The 14224-nt window shown below is 56.9% G+C and overlaps 1 protein-coding gene across 1 annotated transcript; it reads left to right on the forward strand.

The window, feature by feature from the left end:
• The first annotated feature begins 3321 nt into the window (after nucleotides 1–3321).
• SLC13A2 (solute carrier family 13 member 2) lies at nucleotides 3322–12925 on the forward strand. Its single transcript, XM_039366794.1, has 11 exons — nucleotides 3322–3485; nucleotides 3647–3783; nucleotides 4902–5110; nucleotides 6249–6456; nucleotides 7912–8034; nucleotides 8331–8552; nucleotides 8733–8830; nucleotides 10470–10591; nucleotides 10968–11129; nucleotides 11829–11966; nucleotides 12287–12925. The coding sequence occupies exons 1-11, from the start codon at nucleotides 3387–3389 to the stop codon at nucleotides 12416–12418; spliced, it is 1650 nt and encodes a 549-aa protein (XP_039222728.1). The 5' UTR covers nucleotides 3322–3386; the 3' UTR covers nucleotides 12419–12925.
• The last annotated feature ends 1299 nt before the right edge of the window (nucleotides 12926–14224 follow it).

Consider the following 14224-nt stretch of genomic DNA (forward strand, 5'->3'; position numbering starts at 1 on the left):
CTTTCCGCTAAACTAGACCTACGCAATTCCAGCAACCGTTCTTTGCATGATTTGGTCTCCAGTCCCCTGATCGTCTTTGTGGCTCTTCTCCACATCCTTTCCAGAGTCTATATCGGGGTGACCCAAACTAGGTGCAGTGCCTGGTCCAGGGGCCATTCTGCCTGGGGCCTGGGGCTCTTCTCAGCACTCAGTGCTGCCCAGAGGGGCCAACAAGGCTGGGAGCTGCTGCTGGATGCTGGTTGGTCAGCCTAGGAAGGGAAAGGGTCTCTCCTGGGAGATTATGTTGACTTTAGGGAGAAGGTCCCCTGGCAGACAGATGTGGCTGGTGGGCACCTCCTGCTCCTGGAAGTGTCTCTTGCATGATTTAACTCCCTTGCAAAATTTGGGCTTTCCTGGAACCTCATTGATCTGGCCCGGTTCAACAAAGAGGATTAGGGGACTGGAAGCTAAAACATACAAGGAACGGCTGCTGGAATTGGGAATGTCCAGTTTAACGAAGAGAAGGACGAGGGGGGCAGGATAGCAGCCTTCCAGTATCTCAGGGGCTGCCCCAAAGAAGAGGGAGTCAAGCTATTCTCCAAAGCGCCTGTGAATGCTCCAACACTGGAAGTTTTTAAGAAGAGACTGGACAGCCATTTGTCAGAAATGGTATAGGGTTTCCTGCCTGAGCAGGGGGTTGGAGTAGATGACCTCCAAGGTCCCTTTTATTATTATTATTATTATTATTATTATTATTATTATTATTATTATTATTATGGATCATCGCACAGTCAGCCAGATGTTCAGACTGGATTTGGCATTTTGTCTACCTATCGAGTCCTTACCCAGGACCTGGGATAGGCAGATGTGGATGTTTGATGGTATTACAGATATCGTCGCAGGATGGAAGCAGTTCCTAGTAAGGCCGCCTTTTGCAATTGACTAATAGCGAATTTGTCAATGCCAATGGTGTTCAAGTGGTGCTCCAGTTGTTTTGGGATTGCACCCAAGGCACCTATGACTAATGGTACTACCCTTGCTTGCTTTTGTCACAGTCTTTCTATTTCTATTTGTAGGTCTTTGTATTTTGTGATCTTTTTCAGTTCTTTCTCGTCTCTTCTGCTGTCTCCAGGCACTGCCACGTCCATTATCCAGACTTTTTTGCCTTTCTTATCGACAATTGTTAAGTCTGGGGTGTTATGTTGCAGGTGCTTGTCTGTTTGAATTCTGAAATCCCAGAGCAGTTTAATTTTATCATTTTCTATGACTTTCTCTATTTGATGATCCCACCAGTTCTTGCTTACAGGCAAATGATATTTTTTGCAGATCTTCCAATGCACCATTGTTGCTACTTTGTCATGCCGCTGCTTGTAGTCAGTCTGTGTGATCTTTTTGCAGCAGCTTACCAGGTGGTCCACTGTTTCTGCTGGTAAGCTGCTGCAAGATCACAAAGACTGACCTCCAAGGTCCCTTCCAACTTTTATTATTATTATTATTATTATTATTATTATTATTATTATTATTAACCCTGCTTCGCTTTGTGAGATCATCAAAAACGGGGCTGCTGCCTTGCTTTGTCTTCTGGAATGGGCAGATGCCAAGCTGAGTTTCCCAAGATGTTCCAATTTCTAGATGTTCCCATTTCAGGGCTCAGAGTTCTTGCAATGCGCTCAGTCTCTGGGAAGTTCCTGGGGTTGACGCCCTCATCTGGGGTGCCTCCATTGTGCAACTCGACAGCAGGCAAATGCCCTCCTGGTTTCTCAGCTCCAGGCCTGCCCGGAGGGATGGGAGGCGGGGCCGCCAAGGAACTGAATAACAATACTGGGGTTGGGTGTTTGCTCAATCGGTGCTTCCCAGCATTGGCAACTTTAAGGTGGGGGACTTCAACTCCCAGAATCCCCCAGCCAGCAAGCTTTAACATGGGGGACTTCAACTCCCAGAATCCCCCAGTTAGCATGCTTTAAGATGGGTGACTAGGGAATTCTGGGAGTTGAAGTCCATGAAGTTTAAAGTTGCTGAGATTAAGGAACGCTGGCCTAGGAAGGTCTAGATCAGGGCTAGGCAACCTTGGCTCTTTTATGACTGGTGGACTTCAATTCCCAGAATTCCTGAGCCAGCATGGGAGAACTATGACCCCCTTCTTGACTGGTGGACTTCAACTCCCAGAATTCCTGAGCCAGCATAGCTCAGCTTGGAAACCTCTCTCTTTCCCCTCAGCGTGGCTGGCTCAGGAATTCTGGGAGTTGAAGTCCACCCGTCATAAAAGAGCCCAGGTTCCCCACCCCTGTCTTAAGTAAATGAGGGGTCCAATTCACAGATCTGACTAAAAGGCGGCAGCCTTGAGCAGCGGCCCATCCCGTCCGGGGCTCTGCAGTGGCTGGACTGACAGAGCCCTTAAATCGCCATTTTCTTAAGCTTTATTGCTCCTTTGGATCAGCACCTCCCGGTGTCTTTGCAGAAACCTGGTGGTGCCTTTTCCCTCTTCCAGGTTTTTATTACAAGAGAAGCCTTTGTAAGCTGCCACAAATCAAAGCTTCCGCTTTTTAATAAGGTGGCAATCGCAACTCTTAGTTGCAAAAAAGGGCTGCCAGGCTGGGTCTGATTCTGTGCCATCCTAGACCAACCCAGCAATCTCCCCCCCCCACGCCTCGATTGATCAGCTGCGCCATCTTGTCTCAGGGGCCCCCGGGGGCCGATTGACGGGCACTTAAGGCACGTTTAAGCAGTCAGACCCGAATGCCCGGTCTTCGCTTGGGCCCTCCTGCTTCCAGGTTGGACCCTAGACCGAGAGGTCCTGGTTCTTTGGGTCCTCCCTCCCTCCCTTTTTCTTCCCTTCCTTCCTTCCTCCCTCCCTTTTTCTTCCCTTTCTTTTTTCCTTCCTCCCTTCCTTTTTCCTTCCTTCCTTTTCCTTTCTTTTTTCTTCCTTCCTCCCTCCCTCCCTTTTGTTTTTTTCCTCCCTCCCTCTCCTTTTTCCTTCCTTCCTCCCTCCCTCTCTCCCTTCTTCCCTCCCTTCCTTTTTCCTTCCTTCCTCTCTCCCTCCCTCTTTTCCTCCCTCCCTCTCTCTCTTTCTTTCTTTTCTTTTTTTTTCTTTCTTCCTCCCTCCCTTCTTCCTTCGTCATAGAAAGCCTGGTGAGGATGAACTGCTTCTTGAACTGGGAAGTGGACCAGGTGTGACCCTACAATGTGGTGGGGTTCCAGCTCCCATCAGGCTCACCCAGCAGTGAGCAGGAGGGCTTGCAGCGTGACTGTGGAGTCACCAGCGCTGCTGGACAGCAGGTGCCCCCCTCCCCCCCCAGCCAGCTCTGGATGGCAGCCCTGCCTGCTTTGTGCCCACAGCGACCGACTCCCCTTCTTGACCAGTTCCCTTCTTCCCCCAGGAAGCCCAGTGCGGCTACACCATCATCGTGATGGCCATCTTCTGGTGCACGGAGGCCGTGCCCCTGGCGGTGACCGCTCTCTTCCCCGTCCTCTTCTTCCCCCTCATGGGCATCATGGACTCCTCCACGGTAAGACAGACTCCTCCATCCCTGGAGGAGGTGTTGAGACAGGTCGGCCATCTGTCCGGAAGAGTATGGGCGGGTCTCCTGCTTGGTCAAGGGGCTGGACTAGAAGACCTCCAAGGTCCCTTCCTAATCTGTCATTCTGTTATTCTGCTGCTTCCCTGCAGGTGTGCATGGAGTACCTAAAGGACACCAACATGCTCTTCATCGGGGGGCTGCTGGTGGCCATCGCCGTTGAGCACTGGAACCTCCACAGGCGCATCGCCCTGCAGGTCCTCCTCATCGTCGGGGTCCGGCCTGCCTTGTGAGTCCCTCAGGCCTGGGACCTCCCCCTCCCTTTGGGCCCCCTGGTGCCCCTGGATTGAGCCACTCAGAAGAGGACACTTAATAATAATAATAATGATGATAAAGTTGGAAGGGACCTTGGAGGTCATCTAGTCCAACCCCCTGCTCAGGCAGGAAACCCTAGACCGTCTCAGACACGTGATTGTCCAGTCTCTTCTTGAAAACCTCCAGTGATGAGAGACCCGCAACTTCTGGTGGCAAGCAGTTCCACTGGTTGATTGTCCTCCCCGTCAGGAAATTTCACCTTAATTCCAGGTTGTTTCTCTCCTGGATGAGTTTCCATCCATTCTTCTTTGTCCTGCCCTCTGGTGCAGGACCCCCCCCTTCTCTGTGGCAGCCCCAGAAAGATATAAAGGAGACTGCTATCACCTCCCCCCGTCCGTTAAACTAGACACCCCCAATTCCTGCCCCCCCTCTTCGTCTGTTTTAGCCTCCAGTCCCCTAATTCTCCATGCCAAATGTCGGGACTTGTTCCCAGCCCCGACTCTTGGTGTGGGGCTACGAGAACCCCTGGTCCCCTGGGCCCTGGATGGGAAGCAGCGCAGCTCCAGGAGGCTCTGGGGCTCCAGACTCAGCCTTCCTCCCCTCCCCTTCCCTCCCTCCCTCCTCCTCCCCCCTCCCTCCTCCTCCCTGTCTCCTTCCCTCCTCCTCCCTCTCTCCTGCTCCTCCCCCTCCCTCCTCCCTCCTCCTCCCCCCTCCCTCCTTCCCTCCTCCTCCCTCCCTCCTCCCTCCCTTCTCCTCCCTCTCTCCTCCTTCTCTTCCCTCCTCCCTCCCTTCTCCTCCCCCTCCCTCCTCCTCCCCCCTCCCTCCTTCCCTCCTCCTCCCTCCCTCCTCCCTCCCTTCTCCTCCCTCTCTCCTCCTCCTCTTCCTCCCCTCCCTTCTCTCCTCCCTCCCTCCCTCTCCCTCCCTCCCCCTCTCCTTCCTCATCCCCTCCTCCCACCTCCCTCCTCCTCCCCTTCCTCCTCCCTCTCTCCCTCCTCCTCTCCATCCCTTCCTCCTCCTCCTCCTCCTCCTCCTCCTCCTCCCTCCCTCCTCCCTCCCTCCTCCTCCTCCTCCCTGTCTCCCTCCCTCCTCCAGGCTCCTGATGGGCTTCATGGGCGTGACGGCCTTCCTCTCCATGTGGATCAGCAACACGGCCACCACCGCCATGATGGTGCCCATCGCCCAGGCGGTCCTCCAGCAGCTGCACAAGTCGGAGCTGGAGCAGAGCAGCGCGAAGCGGGGGGCCGTCCAGAACGGGACCCTCAACCGGGCCTTCGAGATGCAGGAGGCGCGTCCTCCACCAGGTGGGTCTCCCGCCTGCTCTTCCTCCCGGCTGGCAGGGATTCGCGCCAGGCCAGTTCACGGGGGATCCCCGTCTGGCGGAGGCCTCCTCTCCCGACCTCGGGATTCGGTCCTCGACCGTCACGAAGGTGGGGCAGGCCCACTGGGGGATGTGCCCAGTGCCAACCCCTGGCCCACCTCCCTGGCCGCTGCTTTCCGTAAGACTGGCTGCCTCTGCCTTTGCTGGCCCTGAGAATGGCAGGGGGTGTCCGCCACCCTGGGGGGGGGGTCCTTGGGGCTCTCTGAGCTGGGCGGTTCCCTTGCAGACATTTAACAGCCCAACTAGGGAACATCATCAGTGCTAGAAGGGGGGAGGGGGAGGAGGACTGGAGGGTCCTGGGTGCTCTGAGCTGGGTGGCTTTCTTGCAGACTTTTCATGACCCAACTAGGGAACGTCATCCATGTTAGAAGGGAGGGGTGTGTGGGGAGGACGAGGAGGAGGACAACGACAATGACGACGACAACTGTGAGATCCTTGGGGCTCTCTGAGCTGGGTTGTTTCCTTGCAGACGTTTCATGACCCAACTAGGTAATAGCATCCGTGTACAAGGGAGGGAGTTTGTGGAATGGAGGAGGAGGAGGAGAAGGGGATTGTGAGGTCCTTGGTGCCCTCTGAGCTTGGTGGTTTGTTTCCAGACGTTCAATTACCAAACTGGCGCAGACAATGTTCCCCAGTTGGGTCATGAAGCATCTGCAGGAAAGCAGCTGAGCCCAGAGCCCCCAGGACCCCGGAGTTCAACCCCAGGCTACCCAGATTCCATGGGCATCAGCCCCCTCCTCACCTGAAGCAGCCAGGCTGCCACCAGGCCCCGAGAGGCCTTCACTGGGCATCAAGAGGCCTTGTCCAGACCTGGGCCAGATGCCCACCGAGCCTCTTCACTGAAGGACCTGCTAAGTGCCCAGTGTGGCCCTGGGCCAGCCTCAGCTGGGGACGGGGCAGCCCCTGGGTCTGTGAAAGGGGAACGCTGGGCAAAGCGGCAGAGTCCGGGGGCCACGCGGGGCTGGTCTGTCTCCCCCCTTGACCTCTGCCCTAGCGATCGGGGCCCCCAGAGCCCGCCTGCCCAGCTGGCTGATGGGCCCCTCTCCCCTCTTGTGGAACAGCAAATGCCCACGTGCAGGTGGTGATGAAGGAAAAGGTCCCCGAGGAGCCCGGCCAGAAGCTGGACGAAGACCGGGAGCAGCTGCAGGAGAAGCACCAGGTCTTCTGCAAAGGGATGAGCCTGGCCGTCTGCTACTCCGCCAGCATCGGCGGCATCGCCACCCTGACGGGCACCACCCCCAACCTGGTCCTGAAGGGGCAGATGGACGAGTAAGGCTCCGGGGGCGTTCCTGGCACGGGGCTCCCGTGCCGTTTTTTTCCGGGCAGGGCCCCTTCCCAGTTCCTTCCCCAGAGTATTTAGGGGTGGTGGTCCAGAAGGGTCCCCCTCCCACTTTCCCCATCCCTCCTTCCCCCCATTCCAGACCTGCTGCTGGTGGCCTCTTTCACCCTGCCTGGTCTCTGCCCGCTAGCAGAAGCCCCTCATTTATGGGGTGGAGGATCCTCCGCTTCTGCAGAAGAGACCCCCGCCCCTCCTGCCCCAAAGGCATGACTGTGTAGGGCACGTGTGCGTTTTTTCTTGAAAGTTTGAGCAGAGGGTTGGACTAGAAGACCTCCACGGTCCCTTCCAATTCCATTATTCTGTAGGGCAGGGGTTCTCAACCTGTGGGTCGGGACCCCATTTGGGGTCGAACGACCATTTCACGGGGGTCGCCAAACAACGCAGTTCGTCATTTTTTCCCCCTTTTCCTTAGCTGTGCTATTCCCTTTTATTCTATTGGCTTTTGAAAGCCAATAGAATAGACTCTCTTGAATAGAGTCTAATTCTATTGGCTTCAAAAGCCAATAGGAATTGTCCAGGCTGTCTCTGCCCTGCTGAGCCCGCCAAAAGTCCCACTCTGCAAACGGTGCTGCACCAGTTGAGTAGTCCTCGACTTACGACCGGTTGAGTAGTCCTCGACTTACGACCGGTTGGGGGTTGCGGCATTAAAAAGGTTGAGAACCACTGCTGTAGGGCAACAGTCTCCTAACTTGGCTGCTTTAAGACTTCTGGACTTCAACTCCCAGCGTTCCCCAGGCGGCTAGGGGATTCTGGGAGTTGAAGTCCACAAGTCTTAAAGTTGCCAGGTCTGGAGACACCGGCTGTAGTGTAAAGCTTCCATTGCACTGCATTAGCTGTTGAAATAGAAATAGAAACCATAGGGCTGGAAGGGACCTTGGAGGTCATCCAGTCCAACCCCCTGCCCAGGCAGGAAACCCTATACCAGGGGTAGGCAACCTTGGCTCTTTTATGACTTGGCTGTCTCAGGAATTCTGGGAGTTGAAGTCCACGAGTCATAAAAGAGCCAAGGTTGCCGACCCCTGCCCTAGACAAATGGCTGTCCAGTCTCTTCTTAAAAGCCTCCAGGGATGGAGTCCCCACCACTTCTAGAGGCAAGCAGTTCCACTGGTTAATTGTCCTCACAGTCAGGAAATTTCTCCTCATTTTGGACCCCTCTTTCTTAGTTTTTCCCCCCAAAAGGAGAGGGTCGGCTAAGGGCGGCGCATGTCCTGGCACTGCCATTGTGCCACCAGCAGACCAGCCTTTCTCCACTTTAAGAGGGGTGGGCTTCCACTCCCAGCATCCCCCCCAGCAGGCCAGCTGAGGCTGAGGCGGTTTCTGGGGGGGAAGGGGCTGTGAGGGGGGCCCTTCCAGGGGACACAGTGACGGGGGTCTCTCCTCACCAGGCTCTTCTGCCGCAACGGCAACGTGGTGAATTTTGGCTCCTGGTTCACCTTCGCCTTCCCTGCCATGCTGGTGCTGCTGATCCTCTCCTGGCTGTGGCTGCTGCTGCTGTACCTGGGCTGGGAGTGAGTCTCTGGGCCCCCGCCTGGGCTGGGGGGGAGGAGGTGGGGGTGGGGGGTCTTGCAGAAGAAGCAACTGATCTCCCTCCCCGCCCTCTTAATTGGGTTGGGGGCCGAGCGCGGCTGCCCAATCGCAAAGGGGTGCTGGGCTGAGAGACCCTGAGCAGACGGAGTGGGGAGGCAACTCAGCCTATCCAGGGATGCCCCCTGCCAAGGGACCCTTCCAGGACAAGGCACGGGGGGGGGAGAGAGAGAAGCCCCCACCCCTGCCCCACATCCTTTCCCCTCTGCCCCCCTCCCAGTTTCAAGAAGAATTTCGGCTGTGGCACCAGCGAGGCGGAGAAGCGGAAGTCCGAGCAGGCGTACAGCATCATTAAGAGCGAGTACCGGGCGCTGGGCCCGATGAAGTTCTCCGAAGGGGCCGTCCTCCTCCTCTTCATCGCCCTGGTGGTCCTTTGGTTCACCCGGGAACCCGGCTTCATGCCCGGCTGGGCCAACGCCCTCTTCAGCCAGAGGGAGAAGAGGTGAGGAGGGGGGCTAGACCGGGTGGAGGACTCTGGGAAAGCCGCCTTCGGTCCCTCCCCCCCCCCCCCCGTGGCTGCCTTTGAGGCAGCTGCAGACCCTCCCCCATCCTTCAGGCCCCTCCCTCCAACCTCGTCTCAACTGGGAGGGGGGTCTGAGGGACGCTGGACTCTGTCTTACAGCTACATCACGGATGCCACGGTGGTCATCTTCATTTCGCTGCTGATGTTCCTGATTCCCTCCGAAATATCCAGATGCTGTTCCGGGGCCCAGGATGAAGGTAAGCGGAGAGTGCCAGACTGGCAGAGGAAGCAGTGAAAGGGAATGGCCTTCAGGAACAGAACAGAGCTGGAAGGGACCTTGGAGGTCTTCTAGTCCAGCCCCCTGCTCAAGCAGGAGAACCCATACTATTTCAGACAAATCGCTGTCCAGTCTCTTCTTAAAAACCTCCAGTGATGGCCTGGGGGAGCCCTCCTGGCGGAACCCCTGGGAAGGCTCAAGCAAGGGGGCCCTGGAGCTCCTACACCAGTGGTTCTCAACTTTTTTAATGCCGCGACCCCCAACCGGTCTTAAGTCGAGGACTACTCAACTGGTGCAGCACCGTTTGCAGAATGGGACGTTTGGCGGGCTCAGCAAGGCAGAGACAGCCTGGACGATTCCTATTGGCTTTTGAAAGCCAATAGAATTAGACTCTATTCAAGAGAGTCTATTCTATTGGCTTTCAAAAGCCAATAGAATAAAAGGGAGTAGCACAGCTAAGGAAAGGGGGAAAAAAATGGCGGACTGCGTTGTTTGGCGACCCCCGTGAAATGGTCGTTCGACCCCAAATGGGGTCCCGACCCACAGGTGGAGAACCACTGTTCTACAGTGTGCTGGCACCTGACAGGACCCCGAAATCAGAGGGGACCTAGTGGGACACGTCTTCCTCCTGCACCATCTGTGATTCTTTTCTAGCAGTCGAATAACGATTCAGCGGTCCAGGTTCACTGGTCTTTCAGCCAAGGAGGGAGAATTGTGGGTCTCTTCTCCCCCCTACACACTAACCAAAAACAAATTGGGGGGGGGGGCAGAGAGAGAGAAGAACATTTCATAATTTGGATTTTCAGAATTTGGAGTTTAGATTTAGGACGATCCCAGGAAAAATCCGTAAACCCCATTGACTTATTCCACGGGTCTCCAAATTTGAACACTGTAAGATTTGTGGACTTCAACTCCCAGAATTCCCCAGCCAGCATAGTCCCGAGTCTTACAGTGGCCAAGTTTGGAGACCCCTGACTTTTCCCCCCACCCCTAAAAAAGTAAGAAAAACACAAGATCACTTCTGACCAAATCAACCCAGTTTTGCCCATTAGGAATGAAAACTGAGAGGGGAGGTGAAGTGGGGTGACTTTCCCCATCTTGACTGGAGGGGCGTCTGCCTCTTGTGAGGACCCTCCCTTCAAGACAACACAGCACCACCAGTGGGGGGGTGTCAAAAGGAATTGGGTTTCCTGGGAGGGGGTGAAATGCCCCCCTGGAGAGTCTCAACCATCCAGGCCAGAGTTGTCCCAAAAGAGCTTTTCCTAAAGGCCCCTGGACTTTGTTTTTTCCTTGAAGACGTTTCCCTTCTCATCGTAGAAGCTTCTTCAGTTCTGACTGAATAGCGGAGAACGGAACTGAAGAAGAACGGAAGAAGCTTCTTGGCTGAGAAGGGAAACATCTTCAAGGGAAAAGCAATAAAGTCCCGCTGCCTTGTGAAAAAGCTCTTTTGGGGGTCCCCTAAGGGAGGCTTGGCGCTTCCCCCAGACTTCCTGGAGCAGAGTTAGAGGGGAGTCGCGGGGCTCCGCTCCTCGCGTAGAGCCTGTGCAAACACCAACGTTGGACACCCACCCCAGCCCCCGGCGCTGCACCCCACTGCCCGCTCCCCACTTCCCTTGCAGGCAGCCCGGGACAGATCCGCGCGCCCCCCGCCCTCCTGGACTGGACCACGGTCAACCGGAACATGCCCTGGAACATCGTCATCCTGCTGGGAGGGGGCTTCGCCTTGGCCAAAGGCAGCGAGGTGAGGGGCCGCCCCCCCCCGCCGGTTGGGACCGGAGAGGCGGAGCGGGCGGGGGGCGATTCCTTCCTTCCCATCGTCGCCCGCGGGCCGCCTGCTGGGCAGCCGGAGGACCCCCGCCGCCGCCTCCGCGCGGGGAGCCCCGCAGCGGAGCCCCGGTTCGGCCGGAGCAATGCCCTTTCCCGCCACCCGGGGGCGCCCGAGCCTCGCCGAAGCCGGGCAGTCGGCCACGGAGCTGGGCGCGGGCGGGGCTCTCCGCGCGTGGGAAGTGCGGGCGACCCTGCGGCGGCGGAGGGGCAGCCTCTGGCGGGGGGGGAGTCGTGGGAGGGGCGGAGGATTAACTCCATTAACTTCCCCGCCCCTCTGGGGGCTTTTCCAGGCCTCCGGCCTGTCCAGCTGGTTGGGAAACAAGCTGACCCCGCTGCAGAACATCCCCCACCCGGCCATCGCCTTCCTGCTCTCCTTGCTGGTGGCCGTCTTCACGGAGTGCACCAGCAACGTGGCCACCACCACCCTCTTCCTGCCCATCCTGGCCTCCATGGTGAGGAGGGGGCGGCGGCTGGGCGGGACCCGGGACCCCCCCTCTGCCCCTTGGCCGGGGCCTTCCCAGCCCCCCCCCGAAGGGCGTCCGAGGGAGGGAGGGAGGGAGAGGGGGGAAAGAAAGGGAAAAGGGGAGAACAAAAGGAAGGAGAAGGAAGGAAGGAAGGAAGGAGAAAGATTAAGAGAATGTAGGAGGGATGGAACATTAGGAGAAAGGAAGGGAGAGGAAGGAAGGAAGAAAAGGAAAAAGAAGTAAGAAAAGAAAGGGAAGGAGGGATGAAGAAAAGAAAAAGGAAGAAAAAGGAAAGCAAAGGAAAGGAAGGAGAAAAGGAGGGAAGGGAGAAGAAAGGGAGGGAGGGAAGGAAGGAAAGAAGCAAGAAAGATAAAGAAGGAAGAAAGAAAGGACAAAGGAAAAGGAAGGAAGGAGAGAAGGAAAGAAAAAGAAAAAGGAGAAGAAGAAGAAGAAAAAGAAAGGAGGGAGGGAGGGAAGAAGGAAGGAAAAAAGAAGGAAGAAATAGGAAAAGAAAGGAAAACAAAGGAAAAGGAAGGAGAAAAAGAGGGAAGGAAGAAAAGGCAAGAAAGATGAGAAACGGAAGGAAGAAAGGAAAAAGAAGGAGGGAGGGAGAGGGGAGGGGAGGCTTCCAGGCCCTTCTCTCCTCCATGCTGAGACCCTCTCCACCACCACCACCCCCCCTCGCAGGCCCAGGCCATCCAGCTCAACCCGCTCTACGTGATGCTGCCCTGCACCCTGGCGGCCTCCCTGGCCTTTATGCTGCCGGTGGCCACCCCCCCCAACGCCATCGTCTTCTCCTACGGCAACCTCCGGGTCATCGACATGGTGAGCCCCGTCCCTTGCTGGTGAAACTGGGGTCCCTTCCTGGCCCGGCGGAAACAGAGCCCATCTTCCACCATCAGCAGAGCCCAACTGGCCCGCCCTGTCGCTTCCTTCTCCATGGCTGCAACGCAGCGGAGCCTCCAGTGATAGGCAGCTCCTCTCTGAATAATATCAGATGCCAAAGCCACATTCCTGCCCTGCCTGTGGGCTGGGGGAGCCGCCTCCTTTCCTTCCCAAAGCAGCCGGAGGTAGACTGCCCTCCGACATGGAGGCTCTGCGAGGCTTCCCTGCTGGATTCCCAGCTGCTCTTTCTCGCCCTCCAGGTCAAAGCCGGGTTTATGCTGAATATCCTGGGCGTCCTGACCATCATGCTGGCTATCAACACCTGGGGCCTCCCCATTTTCAACCTCCACCAGTTTCCAGCCTGGGCACACGCCAACGCCACTCAGTGCTGACAGGAGGAAGAGGGACACCCGAACTCAGAGCTGCTTGCCCCGCTCTGGCTTCTCGGGCATCCCGTTGCCTCGCCGCTGGGGGCACAAAGCGGCTCAGACTGGCCTGGCCCTGGACGATGGGCATTGGCGCACCACAAGCTTTTGCGAGTGGGCACCTTCGGGCCCCAGCCTCGCTTGCCCTGAAGGATCCCGGCCTGCCGTGGCGAGCGGGCGAGAATTTATTTCCTTTCTAAACGGCTCACGGTCAGCAGGCGCTGGAGACGGGCTGGCGCAAGACTTGGGGGGCTGCCGGTGTGCCCGCTGATGGACCAGCGGCTCGCGGGGGTTCTGTGCCAGCCATAGCCATTCTGAAAGTCTCCCCGCCGGCCAGCCCCCCCCCAACATCTGGACGCAGCTGCCTGCCCTGAACCCGGCCTGGCGTTTCCCTCAGGCCAGGGCCGGCCCTGGGGGTCTTCCTGGACACACGGAAACGGGGACGCTGGCCAATAAAGCGGTTTTCAGCCAGTCCTTCCTGGGCAGCTGCCACTCTGTGTGACTCGGAGGGTGTTGAACACACAGGCCGTCCTCAGATCACGACCACAATCTCCACCGCTAAGCAGGACGAGTTGTTAAGTGAGTTTTGCCCCATTTTACGACCTTTCTTGCCACGGTGAAGCACTGCAGGGGTTAAATTAGTCACACGGTCGTTAAGCGAATCCAGTTTCCCCCGTTGATTTTGACGGTCAGACGGCTGCCAAAGGGGTTCACATGACCCCCCCCGAGGGACACTGCAACCGTCATAAGTACGAGTCAGTTGCCAAGCGGCTAAATGTTGATCACGTGACCGCGAGGATGCTGCAAGGGTCGCAAGTGTGAAAAATGGTCTTTCAGTGCCGTTGTGACTTCGAACAGTCACTAAGTGAGCCGTTATAAGTAGAGGACTACTGCAATCAAGGGGGACAGAAAGGACCTTTTCTCCCCCCCCCCGCCGCAGTGGAGAGCGGAGGAAGTCTTGCTGGCTTTGCTTTGACATGGGGGTGGACGGGGGGGGGCAGTTCTGCACCCTGGGCTCTGACTGTCACTAGAGGGACCCCCCCCCCGGTCCTGATCCAGCACCCCAACTCTGCGGGGCTTGTGGTCTTCCCCACTTTTCTGGCCAGGCTCAACCAGCAAAAACTCCCACCTCCCAATGATGTATGGGTAACACAACTCCATTTAGCCTAGAGGTGTGTAACTGTGGGCACTTTAAGACCTGTGGACTTCAACTCCCAGAATTCCTAAGCTGGCTGGGGAATTCTGGGAGTTGAAGTCCACAGGTCTTAAAAGTGCCCACGGCTGCACACTGCTGCTTTCACTGACTCAGTTGTAGCCCATCAATACAATAAACACAACGGCTGCACAGCCATAGAATGCAAATTCCTTCGGCTGCATTGCGCCCGCTGGCTCTGCTATGGGGGGTTTGGCATAAACCTGCCCCGAACCACACCTGCCCTCCCCACCCCCGGATCCTAATCACCCTCCTGGGTAGGTTGAAGGAGCCCCCCTTTGCCCAGGGGGGGAGCGTTCCCCCCCCCAGGGGAGCAGCAGCTGCCTGCTAACCCAGGCACCTTAGAAGGTCAGCTGCCTTGCCCAGACCACCCTGAAAGGTTTGGGGTGCAGTCAGTGTGCCCCCTCCAAGGCCTCAAATCTTTCCAAAGAACATAGGAATCCAGGGCAGGAAGGGACCTCAGAGGACATCTAGTCCAACCCCCTGCCCAAGGCAGGAGATTTTATAGCATCCCAGACAAATGACTGCCCAATCTCTTCTTAAAAACCTCCAGGGATGGA

The sequence above is a fragment of the Crotalus tigris genome, unplaced genomic scaffold, assembly GCF_016545835.1.
Source record: "Crotalus tigris isolate CLP2741 ecotype Arizona unplaced genomic scaffold, ASM1654583v1 scf7180000020357.70686, whole genome shotgun sequence".
Classification (NCBI taxonomy): Eukaryota; Metazoa; Chordata; class Lepidosauria; order Squamata; family Viperidae; genus Crotalus; species Crotalus tigris.